General features: G+C 33.0%; 1 protein-coding gene across 2 annotated transcripts in view; it reads right to left on the bottom strand.

The window, feature by feature from the left end:
* Nucleotides 1-8,990: 8,990 nt before the first annotated feature.
* Nucleotides 8,991-18,465, bottom strand: part of LOC123672759 (protein transport protein Sec24C) — a 14,668-nt gene continuing 5,193 nt past the window's right edge. For both annotated transcript variants that reach the window (XM_045607032.1, XM_045607033.1), the window contains exons 5-13: nucleotides 17,403-17,778; nucleotides 16,635-16,954; nucleotides 16,230-16,436; nucleotides 15,735-16,022; nucleotides 15,338-15,506; nucleotides 13,496-13,793; nucleotides 10,825-11,126; nucleotides 9,535-9,728; nucleotides 8,991-9,448 (exon numbers count right to left, since the gene is read on the bottom strand). In XM_045607032.1, the coding sequence (XP_045462988.1) occupies nucleotides 9,308-9,448; nucleotides 9,535-9,728; nucleotides 10,825-11,126; nucleotides 13,496-13,793; nucleotides 15,338-15,506; nucleotides 15,735-16,022; nucleotides 16,230-16,436; nucleotides 16,635-16,954; nucleotides 17,403-17,778 (2,295 nt within the window). In that variant the 3' untranslated portion in view covers nucleotides 8,991-9,307. The remainder of the gene's footprint in view (nucleotides 9,449-9,534; nucleotides 9,729-10,824; nucleotides 11,127-13,495; nucleotides 13,794-15,337; nucleotides 15,507-15,734; nucleotides 16,023-16,229; nucleotides 16,437-16,634; nucleotides 16,955-17,402; nucleotides 17,779-18,465) is intronic.

Here is an 18,465-nt window from a genome sequence, read left to right as displayed (position 1 = left end):
CTCCACTAAAAATAATTTAAATCTCTCAACTTTTCTTTTAGTACTTACATCTCTCGATATACTTGGAAATGTTGAAATGGGAAGTCCCATCACCCGCCGTAATCTCCAGAAATTACTCCCTCCGACTATCACTAGTTTCGATCAATGGCACACGGCCTGGATGACCAGCCGGTCTTATGAAGATAAAAAAATTGGATAGATTCGTGGATCGCTTCAAAAGATGACCAGTTTTTTCAACGCGGAATTCGTACGCCGTCCGAAAGTTGGGAGAAAGTTGTGGCCAGCGCTAAAAAAGACTTTGAATCATAAATGGAAAACCAATGTATGTTTTACAATAAAGCCTCGGATTTCGGAAAAAAAACGTCGGAAGCCCGGTATTACATAGGCGTACAACTGTACGCCTAATATCTAATGTTCCGCCTGTAAATGAAATTAAAAAAATCTAGTAGTTATGTGTCACTTTTTGGTATTGGTAGAATATTATCAAAAAATATAATTTCGTGGACTCAGCTATTTCAAGAAAAAAAAAACATTTTTTCTCATTTTTGGGATCGTGTTACTTCTCAAAAGAAGGCATTTGCTCACATTTCGACAAGAATAATTCATCCCCTAAAAATTACTGCATTTATTTGGTAATACCCTGTGATTCTATTTTAATTTCGATACTTTGTGATGAGCGTTATGCCAAAAGAATTACTCCTTTTCGCACCCCTGGATCCGCCACTGAATCGTCGTATAAAATTTTGTATGGATAGCACTAGAACCATATAAAATTCAAGAGGAATATCGAAAAACAAAAAAACTGATATTTCCGTGACAACAGCTCGTACCGACTCGAAATATACAGAAGAACAATTTCAAGCCTTAAAATATCCTGCTGCGTCATCAGAAACATAAAAAGTTCAAGATGAATATGGAAACAAAAACGGGGAAAGCACTTTTTGAGAGCTCGTTCATTCATGAGCCAATTGCACCCTTGGAGAACACATGTCGGTATATATGTTGTCTCCAACAATATACTTGCCACATGAATCTATGAGTGTTCAAAAGCTCCTGACTCTATTTTTCGATATTCTTCTTCATTTTCTTCACAATTTTCTATATTCTGCACTTTGAAACTATTATTTTATATCTACAAGAGAAATCTCGACAGTATCCAATATAATCACTGAGATATTAAGCATTTTTTTTGCGATATTCTTTTTCAGTCGATATGAAATTTTGCAAGAAGCTTTAAGCTAGGCGGGTCGGGCCGGGGCGGAGAAATCCGCCTGCCTACATTACCACATGCAACTTTAGTGGACGCAGTTGCATACAAATGAGGGCAGGAGGATTTTTCGCGTAGCTTTGAGCTGTTATTCTACACTTAAATGCGAAATTTCGTTTCCATCGAATTTGCAGTTACCTAATTAATAATAACGATAATAAAAGTTCGAGCGATTACATCTACGGAATTCCCATTCGAATTCTGCTCATTAGAACAAAATCGCATAATTCGAAATTCGAACCCAATATGAAAATTTCAATTTTCCTGATTGTTCTATTCAAGAGTTATAATGTTCACGAACAGCTAGAAAGAACAGAATTTGACCACGGACTCATCATCAGTAAGTCGAACCTTTATTGCTCTGTTTCGAGCTCAAAAATTAGAAAATTCGAACCCAATATGAAAATTTCAATTTTCCTGATTGTTCTATTCAAGATATAAATCAAATAATTTGACAACTTTGTGTCTAATCCTTCACAATAATATATCTGTATGATAAATTTAGTTTATTTTTGTCTTGGAATATATTCCAATTCTAAAAATGACAAATTTAATAATCAACCAAAAGAAAATTCAAAATGACTAAAACTGTACAAGTTGAGCAAACCATAGACGTATCAAAAGAGACCTGATTGTTTACATTTGAAAGTGAGGCCAACATTCACTAGTCCACTATTTGTACTGGCCGACTGTAATCTGGTCTATTTCATTGGGGGAAAGCACTGTTGCCAGATTTATCATTTGGGCTGATGTTTCGGTTCAAAACTTCGTCCGCAGTTCATGTCTATGCGTTCTTAAACTTACTCCGAGTAAGCTATGATTACTCAAAAGCGTTCACAAACGTACTATTCCTTCCTCCGAGTATGCTCTTCGAGTATCACGGCTTATTCGGAGTAAATTTAAGAACGCAACCCTTGAATGATTCGGCGTCTGGGGAAGTGCGGCAACACTGTTCTTATTTTATATAGGCAAATTGTCAAGATGGCAGGTTTCTTTCACGTGGTCTGTCACATTTGTTGCATTGTTGTCAGCACGAGTCCTGAGATATTTAAGGAGATTTAAGGAAATAAATTTGTGTGCTTTAATATTTATTTCGTGATTTGAGCGTTTTAGGCTGAATTTAGTTGAATATATATTTAAATATGATTCGTCAGTGTGAAATTTGTAAGAAAAGTAAGATTTCCCATCCGGATTTATCTTTTCATAAGTAAGTAAAAAAATGTCATATATTCCAGTGACGTAGGTAGATAAAATTATGTAGAATTAGAATAATGTGATTGAATATTCATTTCAGATTTCCATCTGATACCGAAAAGAGAGGAATTTGGGCTTCGCTCCTTGGATTTGAAAGCGTTAATTTCACTAAGAAGTTGGTATTTATTTGTTCGAACCATTTCAATCCAGACGATATTGAAATAAGGCCAAATGGAAAATTCCTCAAGCCAGATGTTGTCCCATTACCTTATCAGAGAGTTTATTCATGAAAATACATTCAATAGAGTTTATTGAATGTATTTTCATGAATAAACTCTCATATTATTATTATTATTATAACACTGTACTGTACGGTTTTTTTGGTCTCCTGTGAAATTGTTCGAAATGGACTTAGCAGATTTACACTCTTAGCCGACGATATGTAATTGTTCCTCGAAAAAATAAATTATTTGTTTAGAGCATGTTTCCTTCAAGGATACCCATAAAAATTGAAGTCTGAAGTTGGTAACTTATACTTACTAAAATATTCAATAATTCGCAGTTTCCTCAGAATTTGGGAAAAATAGGGGATCCTATAATAAATACCGTATTCAAAACATGTTTTATTTTTATTACCAATAAAATTGGATATTAATTAACAATTTGAAGATTATATTGTGTACCTGCGGAGTTTGGAACTTATTTCAAGTTTATCTTCAGAAATTGAAGGTTCTACAAATTGTACAGAGTATTTATGTGAAATCAGGTACAAAAAAGTAATAGAAAAATCAAGAAATGGCTATAAAACTCCGTAGGCAGGAAACATTTTTGACTGTTAAGCAAATTTCAGGTATTATTTGAATATTTTAGAATAACAGTTCTGTTTGTTCATTCATAATTTAAAAACTATTTCCAATTCGAATTTTATTTTTGGGTGGATATTATTTAAGTATATTTAGAAATTGATTTAGTTGCCTGGATGTTCCAGAAAGGCAAGCATCGTATGTTTTCTACAAATCGATACCAAAAGTATATTTTTAGCGGTAATTTATTGAGTTGAAAATTTTATTTTCTATATAAGACATGAAAATATCTGCGAGAAGTGGGCCTAATGTCAGATATTTTCATGTCCTATATAAAAAATAAAATTTTCAACTCAAAATAAGTGGTAAAAATATACTTTCGGTATCGATTTGTAAATTACATAAACTTGCTTTCCTTTCTGAAACATCCAGACAACTAAATCAATTTCTAAATAACATAAATAATATCCACCCAAAAATAATATTTAAAATATATATATATTCAAAAACAAATACCGACCAACTTTTCGCCTACGCGGCCCAATTATTTCATTCAATAAAATGGGAAAAAGATTTTCGCACGCCCATGGATGGTGTTTTCAATTTCAACAGATAATTCTTTTGCAGTGTTGCCGACTCGAAGCTGAGAGAATTGTTCATCCTTGTCTCACTCGTTAACTGTACTATAGCCGTCCTTATCCAAACAATGTGAATGTTTGCTTCACAACAAAGCGAGTCCCAGTACGGGGATGTTTCGTCTCCTTAGGATAATAAGTCTATGGAGCAAACGGTTAATAAACTGAACAACTAAATTTTAGTTGTTCAATTTATTATTAACAACTAAAATTTAGTTGTTCAATTTATTAACCGTTTGCTCAATTTGTACAGTTTTAGTCATTTTGAATTTTCTTTTGGTTGATTATTAAATTTGTCATTTTTAGAATTGGAATATATTCCAAGACAAAAATAAACTAAATATATCATACAGATATATTATTGTGAAGGATTAGACACAAAGTTGTCAAATTATTTGATTTATATTAAATATCCTTTATCAAGAAGACTCATTAAACTTTTATAATTCTATTCAAGAGTTATAATGTTCACGAACAGCTGGAAAGAACAGAATTTGACCACGGACTCATCATCAGTGAGTCGAACCTTATTGCTCTGTTTCGAGCTCAAAAATTAGAATTTTAAGAAATTTTTTCCATTACAGAGTTACGAGTTTTTCATGCTGAAGAATTCATCAAGATAGAAGAGCAGAATATCAAGAAGAACTAGAGAATAGATTGAAACCAACTGAAACTAGTACTAATATGGAAATAAGTGAGTTGAACCAGCAAGTGATCACTGATATCCACACCTCGATGAAAAAGATTTGCTCGAAATCCAAAAACAAAAAGGACTCCAAATAACATAGTAAATTATGGAATAACAAAAAAAAATGTCCTAGCACACTTTGCCGGGGCGCCAAATTGTGGGGGTGCAAAGTCAGTTTATAAAACAAGACATACCTTTTGACACATAAATGTTTTCATAGGAAATAATAAAATTTTCATGAGCCAATTCTTTCCAAATCAAATAGGAGCTTTCAACCATAGTTATGAAAATACAAATAGGTATCAAAATGCACCTATGTGAGAACTCCGTCGTATTTTTGCTATATACTCGTAGACTTATAGAGCGTCGTACTTTCAAACAATTCAGGACATTTTTTGATGAAATCGACAAAACGTCCTTTGATAAATTTGACAAGGTGATTTTATTTAAAAAAACGATTTCAATGAAATTGAAAAGATGCCTGAGAAGATTAAAAGAGGCTCCTTGAAAAAATTCAGATAAATAAGGCAAAGCAGGGCGGCGAAATTTTATTTTGCCGGGGCGCCAAAAAGTCTGTCAGCGGCCCTGAGTCCTAAAGATACATCCACCTAAAGAACTAAATAACCAGATTCATAAAGAAGTGAGAAAGGATATATTCGATCTCATAATGCAAGGACAATGTAAATATGAGGGTATCAAGGTAAAAACTAACGCCAGGTAAACATCAAATCATAAAAATGAAAGACGAGCATCAACCTCATTATAGAAAATTGTTAAACACATCGAAGATTTTTTTACCGATCTGCACACTTCTAATAGGACGGAACCTAAAACGCTAAAACTACTAACTCGAATGTATGCAATGTAGGATCTGAAATCATCCCAGAAATATCAAAGCAAAAAATATACGCTGCCCTCTGACAAATGAGAAATAGAAAAGCCCAAATGAAGACAAAATTGCATGCGAAAAGCTGAAATTGGATGGATTGGCTATTGAAGAACCATTATTAAGTCCTCCTTAATAAATGTCTGCAAGAAGGTTAAATTCCTAGCACATGGCAAAACGCGGAAGAAGTATTATTATTTAAAAAAGGAGATAATAGCAATGTAGAAAATTATCAACCAATTAACCTTCTGTCTGAATTGTATAAACTGCTCACTAAAATTATAACCAATATATTAACAAACACCATACCAGCCAGTGGGGCAAGCGGGATTCTGCAAGGAATCCAATAGTACAGATCACTCACAAATCATTAGGGCACTTATCGTAAGTAATTGCACAAGTGCATCAAAATAACCGATAATTTTGCATGAGAGCGTGTTGTCATAAAAACTGCATGAGTTCATTTTCATTTTTGGAGAAAGAGCCCGACACCGAAGGTGGAGGGCTCTTTCTCCAAAAATGAAAATGACCGAATGCAGTTTTTCAAAGAAAACACGCTGGAATGCGAAATTATCCGGTCATTTTGATGCCCGTTGTAATTCGGGGGAATATTTCCCGAATAAACTGTTACATTACTTGTCAAACTGATTTAGAATGGAATTGTCATAGATTCGAACTGTGTAAGATGTTTGTTATATAAGTTATATAAGTGTTGTTGATAATTGTTCTGTTCATAGATGCATAGTTTCTAAACTATGCATCTATGAACAGAATTATCGAATTATCGCAGTGCTGTTTCGCTTCCTACAATGCAACTATCGCTGTAATTTTCGATAATTGTTCTCTATATACATAGAATTTTTGACAGGAGGGAAATATTCAAAAAAACAACAGAATAAAACGTACCTCTCCACTTGGCATTTACAGATTTCCATAAAGCGTTCGACACAATCGCCGATGGTGCGCTGGGCCTTGCTTTTCGGCCCTCACAGCTCGCATGCGCTCTCTCTCCCCAAGTAAACCTGCACACCTCCTTATCTGGTAGGTCGTCAGTGCTGGCCGGGGAGTATGTAATGATTTTGTCTGCCCGAGCGGTGGCGTTATGGGTGTTGCGCCACACTCTATAGCGGCCCCGGCGAGTTTATGAGGGTCACCGTGTTGCAGCAGAGTCACCTCAAAGAGGGTGTCCTAAGCCCAAATGAAGACTTCAGCAGCGATCTCGGGACGAAACACTGCAATCCCTAGACAGAGGGCGCACCTACATAATTTGACTCGAAAAAGACTCGCCAAAGTGTCTTTATTCGCGCTTGTTCTGGGGCTACCGTAATTTATCATTTTGCACAAATGTGCCCAAGAATTTTGCTAAAATACAGATTGTTCTATGTGTTACTTGGATCGTGCCATTTTTTGCTTGCAAACATGCTAGACAATCATGATCTCAGAAAGATGCCAAGGTCAATTTCAATGAGAAAAGTACATTTTTCAGCCTATAAATTTTCTATAATTTTGAAACAGAAGGCTACCCTTATTTACTTTTCAAGAGGAAAGATCTTCCCTTTTTTTGTTAAAGCAGGGAGAATCTTCATGAACAAACTTTTATGAAAAGGTCGAACAATGTGAGACTCTTACTGATTAAACCTATCCCGATGTTTGGAATATACGAGTCATAGATTCCTTAATTTCGATCTGAAAGAAATTAATTGAGGAAATTGGGATAACCTGACACCTTTCTAGGGCTTTCAGAAATTATGCATGAGCAGGAGTGGTTTTTCCAACGAAAATTACTCGTCATTCCATCTGCACTCGAAATAGGACAAACCTGTCCATTCCACTTCATAGACGTGAATTTTCTCAGCAGCATTCCAATAAATTACCAGAAAGATTTAAGTTCTTATCAGGGAAGAAGTTTAGGAAATCTTTTGGAAAATGTTCACACTTAAATACAGTTTACTCGCGGGATAAAGTCATTAGTATAAAAATGATCTAATAATTTCTTTGTTTTGACTTGGCATATATAGCTTCCTTTGAGGCTGTAAATATATTATTATTATAACGGTTGGAGTATTTTTCCGCTTTTGCAAGAGTTTATAGGTGCGATTTCATGAAGAAATTCGTTTTTTCGCTTAGTGCGGATGAAGCGAATTGGGCTTATCAGAGATATGTTGCTAATTTCTTCCAAGTTAGTGAAAGCGTAAGTTCCCGACTCAACCATCGATATCGATAAACTGGAAATGTGACCGAAAGACCAAAAAGTGGACGCCCAAGATCTACCATTCATGCACAAGATCGATTGCCCTCTCGGTCGCCAGACCTCAATTCCATTGAACACGCTTGGGGATCAGCTACAAAGAGATTTAGATTCTCACCAATCAACTTCTCATACGTATCAAGAACTCCGACGGCTTTTACCACAACTCTGGAGAAAATATTTCTCCCCAGAGTTGTGGTAAAAGCCGTCTGAGTTCTTGATCAAGGCTGCTTCAACAATCTGATCGAAAAAATGCGTTGTCAATCTGTGGTTGATGTTCGAGAACTAATGCATAAAATGAAAAAACAATTACTGTGCTGAAATCAGTATAAAAATACCTTTCAAATGAGGTATCACTCACCCCATCTTCCCTATTCAAAATTTGGGGGTGAGGGTTGTAGTAGCAAGGGTTGAAGCGCTATGCGTCCGTAACCTACATCTTAAGTTGTCCCCCTCGAAACAGAAATCGACCTGTCCGAGCATTTCTATCGAAAAACTCTATTTCGTCTGTAATCTCGTCTGTTTCGTTTTCAAATGGCCACCCTGTATGTCTATGGAATTGAGTGAAATATCGTATCACTGATACGTTTTTATTTCCGCGCTTCTTCATGGTGAGGACGAAATTTGCTTTACTGAAAATGACATATGCTCAGAGCCGTCGCTAGCCAAACTGCCGCCCTAACAGAAGCTAACCCTGCAGATTGCTAAAAATTAATTTCGTATAATCGGGGTCCAGGGACCGCTCTAGCGGATTGATTCAGATTTAGTTGGATTGGTGAATTGATATTCATAGATTTAGTGTGAAAGAAAGGAAAGAAAAAATGTATGTATTTTAAGCGTAATTATTTTTTATGGATTCAAATTTAAATCGAATACATGATTTGGGAATGTAATAAACAATAAACGTGCTCAACTGAATTCTTATGAATAAATGATGAAATATATCAATTGAATTCAGGTTTCAGATTCTTCTGCTGAGTTTCGAATTCATGAAACGCTCGAAAATTTCGTTTTTTTATATGATTGAATAAAACCAGTGGATGATGCAGATGCGCCATTATTTCAAATTCAAATAGATGTTGCAGAAATTCTCGATGCGAATATATTTAAGATTAGTGAATTTGATAACAAAAATCATTTGTGAAATTCGTTGAAATTTAAAAAAATTAATACTTTCAGGAATCTAATCAACCTTCATTAGTCATTTAGATTTTTAATTTGTTTGTTTATGACAGTATAGTCTTAAGGTTGATATATAATAATATATAATTTAAAAATAAAAATGTATTCATTTATTTATATAAATTATAATAACATACATATATCTGCAGAATTTAATATAATAAAACATTTTCTGATTACATCAAGTTCAAATTTATTTATCCTAGTTAATACGAGTACAGTTCAATTAATAAATTTGAAGCTTACACAATTCTGTAAAATACAACATAGAATAAAATATACTTTGAATGAATTCCTCCTATACAAGAAAGTGAAAACGAATGGGAAAAAAAGATTTATGCCAGAGTATACCTATAACATATCTTATTATTTTTACACAAAATTATTAGTATTTTATTACTTCGCTAACTCAAGAGACCTCTTATTTCCTTGTGCATGTGACATAAGAAATCAACATAGCTTGGGGAGCCATCTAAACCTTTGTCTTCCACCAAGAAATGCTTAAAAACATGTTCTAGCTTCTCTCTTTGCCTCACTAATGTTAGCTGCGAAATAGAATAATAATAATAATAATAATATTAGATTAATGAGTCAGTAAGTAGTTTAAATAACATATTAATTTTGTACTCACCCTCATGTGTCGATGTCTTTGTTTCCTAATTTCTTCAACAATATTTCTAACAGCTAAAGATACTGGATTATCTAATTCTGGGAGTTTGAATTGTTCAATATTAACCTGTATAGCAGATGGTACACCAAATAATTTTTGTATAAAATCTGGATTAGCTCCCAAACCAATCCACAAGAACATATGTAAACCATTTTCTGTAAATAACAATATTCATGAAAGAGATAAAAAAAAGGTTGAAATAGAATTATGCAAATATACACTGAAATAAAATTCTCAACAACCAAAAAGGTTATATTATAGAACACTGTCAATTTTCAAGCCATTTCCTTGCATGTGTCATTGAATACATAAATATAAAGTACATTCATCTTAGCGGTAAAATAACGTCATAAAACGTTTACAAGCAAATATAAACGCTATTAGTTATTTATAATACAAGTGCAGAAGGCATTGATATTCTTCCACGAGTTCAAAATTCAAAAACGAGCCACGAAGTGGCGAGTTTTGAATGAACGAGTCGTAGAATGAGCCTTCTGTACGAGTATTATACACTATTTTCTCTAATTCATTGCATTTTTATTGAAATTAATGAAATATTTCCATAAATATCATTTAGAGATTTTTGCATTGAAAAATATTGGTTGGCAGAACTGATTTCTTTAAGGCAAATTTCAAATGAATTGACAGATAAAGCCGTGGCGGAAAGTTCGGAGTACCAACATATAATAATAAAATATAACCATGAAAACTGTGCGTTTCTGATATATTCTCGCACGATTTTGTTCTACAAGATGTGGAAGAATGAACGGAATAACCACAGAATTTGAGAATAGTTATTTATAATACAAGTGCAGAAGGCATTGATATTCTTCCACGAGTTCAAAATTCAAAAACGAGCCACGAAGTGGCGAGTTTTGGAATGAACGAGTGGTAGAATGAGCCTTCTGTACGAGTATTATACATTATTTTCTCTAATTCATTGCATTTTCATTGAAATTAATGAAATATTTCCATAAATATAATTTAGTGATTTTTGCATTGAAAAATGTTGGTTGGCAGGACTGATTTCTTTAAGGCAAATTGATGAATTGACAGATAAAGCCGTGGCGGAAAGTTTGGAGTGCCAACATAGAATAATAAAATATAACCATGAAAACTGTGCGTTTCTGATATATTCTCGCACGATTTTGTTCTACAAGATGTGGAAGAATGAACGGAATAACCACAGAATTGGAGAAAAGTACTTTATAGTAAAAATTAGAACCAATGAAACAATTTCCTTCAACATACCTAAAATATAGACTCCTTGCTCAGACATTTTTTCGATGGAACATCTAATAGGTTGTGGAATATCATGGCAGTTTGTATTCATGTCGTGTATTGGAATCAACCTAGGATAGAAGAAATACACCGAGGTTGGCACATCCATGGTCATGCAAGCTTGCATCACGAAAGATCTTTCATCCACAGTCATATCAGAACCTCCTGAGAGGGCGTCACTCTTCAAAAGGCAACTCACGTAAAGTGGGAGAAGCTTCATACATTCTGGCAAGATCAGTTGACCAGCACTGCTGGGACTAGCACAATTTTTCCTATAACATTTTTAAAGTTAAATAACACATTCTCAATAAGTCATAATAAAAAAAGATATGAAATAATGAAAAGAATCACACTACACATATTAATAATAGTCCTAACATCAAGTATGAAAATATGTATTACCTCACTCTATTTGAAAGACGTTCAGTAATCAACATTATATATCGCTTAAAAAAAAATCACAGTAACCTCAAAGAACGTTTTATGAAAAAATTGATTTTTCAGATATTAAGGAGGTTAAGCTCTGACAACTGATGTATCTTTGAATAATGATTAAAAAATCAGTGAACTTATGTGGACAAATATTATCCAATGAAAAAAGTTCAATATTTATTACAAATAATTATGAAACTTTTCATTTGACTGTTTTCATTATCAATTAATAGTTATTGTGATTCTTTTTTTAATTCAATCGAATGTACAAGTTTTCGTAAATCCAACAGAAGATTTAAAAAAATAACAAGTAGAAGCTTCCTATGAGTGTTTTTCTCTTAAACAAAGTTACTGTAGTTGATGTCAGATTTTTTCTAATCTAATTCGAAGACTTTCCTTAAGTTAAGAGCAATAAAGTTCTTTTCTAATTATCATTACCACCATCCATAAATGAATTTAAAACTAGGACAAGATTAATATATTTTCTAATTATTGTGAAACCCAGGCTGAAGGACCTTAGTTTGATGGCCATTTGTTCAGAGGCAATAAATAACAGTTACTACTACTACTACTACTGTGAAACCCACCATCCTACTTCTATAATTGAAGACTTTCTCAAATGTCTATTTATTAAAATGGTTTGATGTCTTATAAGGGATTTTATCCCTTCTAGTAACTGTTTTGTAACAGAAAATTCACCATTTAAAATAATTTGCCTGATTATTTTCCTCATTGTAGGACGGATAACGAATACACAGGGTTAGAACTATTTAGAGGGCCACTACTACAGGGATATCGAACACCGTTAGAAAGACAGGGTGGCTTAAATTACAAACAAGTTGCATTAATTAGGGATGAGTGTATTGGTGTGAACAGATCCGAAATATCTCCATTGGTTCCCGAGATATCTCAAAAGAAACTCAAAATCGAGTTTTTCCTTTTTTTCTGTATAACTCATTTGTTCTTGGAGATAACTCAACGAAATTTGGTGTATAGCCATTATCCAATATAGAGATACTAATGGTGTCTTCAGATTTTTTCTGTTTTCCATTGTTTCAGAGACGCGATGTCAAGTGATGATTTCACATAACAACTCTTCAAATTTGCGTACCTAGGATCGATATTTTTGTAGAGTGTGATACATTGTTGAATTCGTAATTTTTTTCTTCATCACCTCATAGGGAGAACCAATATGGCGTCCACAAGAAAAAAAAATTGACTATCGCGTCTTCTAAATAATGGAAAACAGAAAAACTCTGATGAACCATTAGAACCTCTATATTGAATATGGCTATAATGGCTACAACCGAATTTCGTGAAGTTATCTCCAGAAGCAAATGAGAAAATCTCGATTTTCCGTTTTTTCGAGATATCTCGAAAACCATTGGAGATATTTTTGATCTGTTAACACCAACACACCAATCCCTAAATAACGCAACTTTTTCGTAATTTAAGCCACCCTGTATCTCTAACGGTTTTCGATATCTCTGTAGTGCCCCTCTAAATAGTTCTAATCCTGTATTATGAATAATTTTTTTAGACAATGGTTTTCATTTAGTCATTTATCAGTAATTCCCATAGTTCTTGACGTTTCATCAAAAACATACGTTCTTTGAAATTTTAGCAGTAATACCAAAGTGATTGAATTCTCGCAATAAGTCTTTCAATTCATTTGATAATGAAATTGAATTGCTCGAAAACGCCAGAAGTCCGCAGACATTCTTTCTTCAAGCAATCCAGTTGGTTTATAAAATAAAAGACAGACTTATTATAATTTCAGAGTAAAGAGTCAAATTTGGATCATAAATAATGTGAACTTAATGAGAGCTCCTGATTGGTGTGAATGAATGATTTTAAATCATGTTTTATATAATTTAAAACTCTTGTTCCTAGTTCAAATCACATTACTGAAGATTTGTACAACACCTATTCAATTCATTTTCAAACTACTGAAAATAGTTACAAATTCTACCTAAGATAAATCTCAACAAAGAATTAGGTTGGAGTCTATATGACAAACTAAGAATTCAATTTCAAATGTTGTTTTCTATCAGTCCAAAGTCTTCCTTTTAGTTCAAATCACATTATTGAAGATTTCTACAATATTTAAGGTGAAGGTTCATTCCATCTTCAAACTACTTAAAATAGTTACAGAACCTACCTAACTTGGATGGGACATTCAATCACATATTGAGCTAGGTTAACATACCTATATGTCGCCAATACTTGAGCGGCCTTTGAGACAATTGCATCTTTAACAGCTTTCGGATTATTATCCATTAGCTTGAATAATGCTTGCTTCGACCAGTAGTTAATTAGCGTATCTAAATCACAACTCCTGTAGAGATCTGTCATCTGAGAACATGTTTTCAATGAGAGATTGCAGATTCTCAAGCGTCTTTGGCCAGAGCAAGATGTGTATAATAGAGCAGCCTGAATATATACGCCATCATCTTCATGGAGTTTGTCATCATGCTTAATTTCTATAGCCACCGCCTTGTCACAATCTGAAAATCATTCCACTCAGTGACATACTTGGTTGAACAAACTGATAAGGTGATAACAGAAAATTAATTAAATTTATAGTTCAAATTGAATGTACACTCAACAATAAGCATGGAGTGAAACTATAACTTTTCAATATAAAATCCATTTGTGTGTGTCCTATTAGCTATCATAAAGAACTGAAATTGAAATTACTTAGATAGTATATTAATTTTAGCAATGGCATGGCGTCACGGATGGGAAATCTGAGATGACAACAGCATCTTCACTGCAAACATACACAAAATCAGGTCATTCCTAAAGTTTGTGTTTTCTACCCTGTGCCGTATAGCCAATATTCCGATTCTAATTGAGCTTATTTATTTCATTCGTAATAAGAATGGTTCTTGGTTATTTTCTATTATGAATCATCATTCATCTTCCAGTATACAAAGGAATAAATTGTTTCAACAGTTTAATAATGAATTTTTTTATTATCGCGGACCTCATGTTGCTGTAATAAATTTGTTCGGACAAAACTTAATAAAACAAAGTTGAAATATCACCAAAAACATTTACATGTTCTTTATATACTGGAAATATGGAATATCATTAACATGATTGAGATGTCGTTATATACAGGGTGTTTCCTAAACATGCGGCAAAAATTCAGGGGGTTGTTCCTTGGACTATTTTAAGCATGTTTTGTCCTTGGATGATTTTTGAAAAACCTCTTTGTTTCGAAGATACAGGGCGAACAACATTTTTCATATTCTTAAAATTAATAATAGTTTAAATAAAAATGTGTACCGCACTGTGTTTACTAAGTAGGTACAATTTATTTTTAAATTTGTTTAACAACATTCCAATTACTAAAAACGGACAGTTTTTTGACTAAAAATTGATAAGTGCAGATGGTAAAGGAATACAGATTAAACGAAATCGGATCATTGCTGGGTGTAACTTAATAAGAAATGATCCTGGTGTTTTTGAAAGGGTTCGGCAGTCAATGAGGAGAAGATTGGATGCTTGTATGCTGGCTAGAGGTGGTCATTTTCAACAGTTTTTGTAGGTTGAGTTGAATTTTCATGTAATTTTTCATAATAAAATGTTATTATCTGAAATTTTGTTTCCCCTATATCTTCGAAACAAATAGGTTTTTCAAAAATCATCAAAGGACAAAATATTCTTATATTCAATATATTCCAAGGAACAACCCCCTGAATTTTTGCCGCATGTTTAGGAAACACCCTGTAGAAAAATTTTTGCATTTTTGAAAATATATAAATATAATTTTTTTTTGCATTTTTCTATATAACGACATCTCAATCATGTTAAGAATATTCCATATTTCCAATATATAAAGAACATGTATATGTTTTTAGTGATATTCCAACTTTGTTTCATTAAGTGATTTTGCGTGTTAATTCAAATTCGTAAACATGTAATTTTTCATGAAATTTATGCTTGCTGTGCAAAAAAACATCAGAATTTTAAAATTTCTTGTTGTGAAATTTAAAATTATAACGAATCCATTGACAAAGAGTATATGCAGTATGACTCTCACCTATTGAACCTAATTCCATATCAGTGGTATTTGTCATATAAAAGTGGCCATAAAACTCAGTTGGTCTTACACCAGTTGATGTTCGTACTCTCATTATAGCATCAAAGCCAATCGGCCGACTTATATCCATTATTATATCTTGAATAAGTCTTTCTCCATCAATATCAGCCTGGAATCAATTTTATGTATGCACTCAAACAATATAAAGTCGACAGAAACTCAAGCACAAGAACGAACATTGGCAGAGTTTTTTTTTCATCATTGCCATTCTATTGTAGAAGTAAAACAAGTACAGAGATTTAACATACAATTTTAGAGAAAATCCATGTAATTAATCCTCAACTGCTTGACTAATGCAATAAAAAAAATACTCTCAAAAATAAATATTTTGTTGTACCTGAAAATATGTATATTTGAAGACTTCTCCTCCTGACAACCTTGAAACTTGTCCTACGGTAGCAACATCAATATAAGAGTTATTAAAAAGAAACAGGTCAACTGAAACACCAGCCAGAACACAATCCTGTCCCAGTTGATTATACGCCTGATTTTGAGGTGTCAAAATTGTTTTTTCTTTGTCAGTACCTAAAAGTTTTCGATCGTCCCTGTTCTTGAGTTTACCAGGGGCATCTACAGTGGGTAGGTTTGAACTAAACACCATCAGTTTACCACTACATTCGGAAGCCTGAAAATAAGAATACATTTTTTTGAAAGTACATGACATTGTATACACAATAATACACAGTAAGTTGTATTTCAAATATAATTCACCCAAAAAAAATTTGAAAAAAAGGTATCTAAAGAGAATCAGAAAATAAAATCAGTCTGAGATCCCGCAAATATGCAAATTAAATACTGATTACGTTTTCTAAATTTGATTGATAGTTGTTACCTTCAAAGCCTCAACACCAGCTAATATTGCAGGAAGGAGAATAGTTTCTGTTTGTCGAGTTCCTCCAAACATATTCGGTATTTGTTCCATTAAAGCATCAATAATAACTTCAGATTCTTCTGGAGTAGAAAGAAAACCATCAAGAAGAGGCATAAACATTTCATAAGTATCTCCCACCACTAACATCTGTGGTGCAGCTAAAGTTCCCTGAATATAAAAAGTACAAATTATTCATTCAGTTATTTTTGAATTAAATAAAATTCTTCTATCGATTCTCAATATAAGAAGTACTCCCGATTCCTAAAATGAAACTGTTCATTATTTGCTATAACTTAGTTATAGCTTCGTTGAAACAGCTTTAAATAAAAGAGTGTGTTTAACCTTGAGAATTTCTGTAGTACTTACCTTAATATTATAAAAATGTACAGTGTTGTCATAAGTAATGAATCCAACTTTCATTTTGCTTGCATCTTGACCATCATCAACAGGTAAATTACGTAAGATTTCCTTCATTTGAGAACACAACAATTTCACCAAACCAGACTTGATGCTATTATATGAAACATCAATTATGAATAGAATTGCAGGCACCTTAGGTAAAGTGTTCGTTTTACAATAATCTGCTGTAGCCATAAACTCGTAAGTGCCAAGAACAAGCTCAGGTCTTTCAAAACGATCCATTCTCTGACCTGTATGGTCCAAGTGTTGAAAATATTCTGCAGGAACTAAAATTAAATTCGTAAGAAATAAAAATTTTAAATGCGTTATATGGAATATAAAAAAATAAGAAAAATACTGAAGTGAAGTGGAGAGCTTTTGCCTTGTTCAAATTCGTATATACTTTTTTTTGTAGATTTTTGCTTCAATATACTTAATTCCTCTTAAGACCCTCTATGCATATAACCAAAGAAAATCTAAACTATAAGTGGTTCAGAAGATTATAAAATTGAGAAAACAAAATTTGATATAAGTAAAGCTATGGAACCATCAAATGAAATTCGACAATTACCATACTTGACCAAAATATTTGGCCTCTTAAGACATTCAGCTGAATTTTTACAGTGTACACAGCGTCCGGATAGTATCGTGAGACATTTGAGCAAAATGGAAACCGCGCAAAAGTAAAGGGTATGATTCATTAAAATCTTTATTATAGTAAAGGGTGACACTCACCATCAGTTGTAGCCTTGCAGAAAGCACATTGAAATCTTCTTCCTGAATCTACAAAAGTCATGTAGGGACACATATAAGCCTTACATCTCACACATCTTACAGGGCCCAGTTCTCCAAAATTAACAATAGGAGGACTAAATTCTCCAGGAGCCAATCTTGCCAATGGACTTATAACTAAACTGAAAGGAACCGCAGTGTGCTTCATCATATCATTGGTAATGGCAACATTATACATGGATGAGCGAATAAAACGAGGACTGCAATTGCCTTGATCTTGAACAACGAAATTGGTTGTAACTAGGGGGGGCATCAGGCCTCTTTGATTAGTAACAAATACTCCCGATCTATTGTTTTGATCATCTGTTGTAACTTGTATCTATGAAAAACACAAGATGTTGAAATTAAGGTTTTTGGAAATAAAATACAATTCGAAAGACATGATATTATATACCAACAACCATCAGAGTAATGAACATAGAGGGAGCATACATCATTTTCGGTAAGCGAATATTGTCAACAACATGATCTAACAAATTTAATAGATGAAGCTAAATTAATCATAACCTTTATTATGATATTTTACTGAATAAACGGATTTCTCCACGAAGAGCACAAATAAATAAAATTCTCATGATAACTTAAAATATATCGGAGAAAATAATTAGAAACATCTAAATGCACTGTTCACATAACAACCGATGACAGATCCTGGGAAATAATTTTACATAGATGCCTAAGCTCTGGTTTAAGCAAGTAGAAACAATGAGAAATATGCTTGTTACTACAAATTGAAAAGAAAATTATTCGAATGTTCATATTAAATAAAAAATAATTGAAATGAATAGATTTCATTCAATATAATATACGTTTTTAATAATATAATATCAATGTCATTTCAAAATATATTAAAATCTTACTATGTTCAGATAAGCATGTTGGGTATACTTAATAATTATGTATACTCCCTTAACCTATATTTATTACTCTAAGGCAGAATCACAAGTGAAAAGAAACTTATTTAACCAATTAAGATATGATAGTATTTAAATATTTTTAGTGAAAT

This window comes from Harmonia axyridis, chromosome 2 (genome assembly GCF_914767665.1).
Source record: "Harmonia axyridis chromosome 2, icHarAxyr1.1, whole genome shotgun sequence".
In the NCBI taxonomy this organism is placed as follows: domain Eukaryota; kingdom Metazoa; phylum Arthropoda; class Insecta; order Coleoptera; family Coccinellidae; genus Harmonia; species Harmonia axyridis.
The sequence above is the reverse complement of the archived record's forward strand: the minus strand, read 5'-3'. Positions and strand labels throughout refer to the sequence as shown.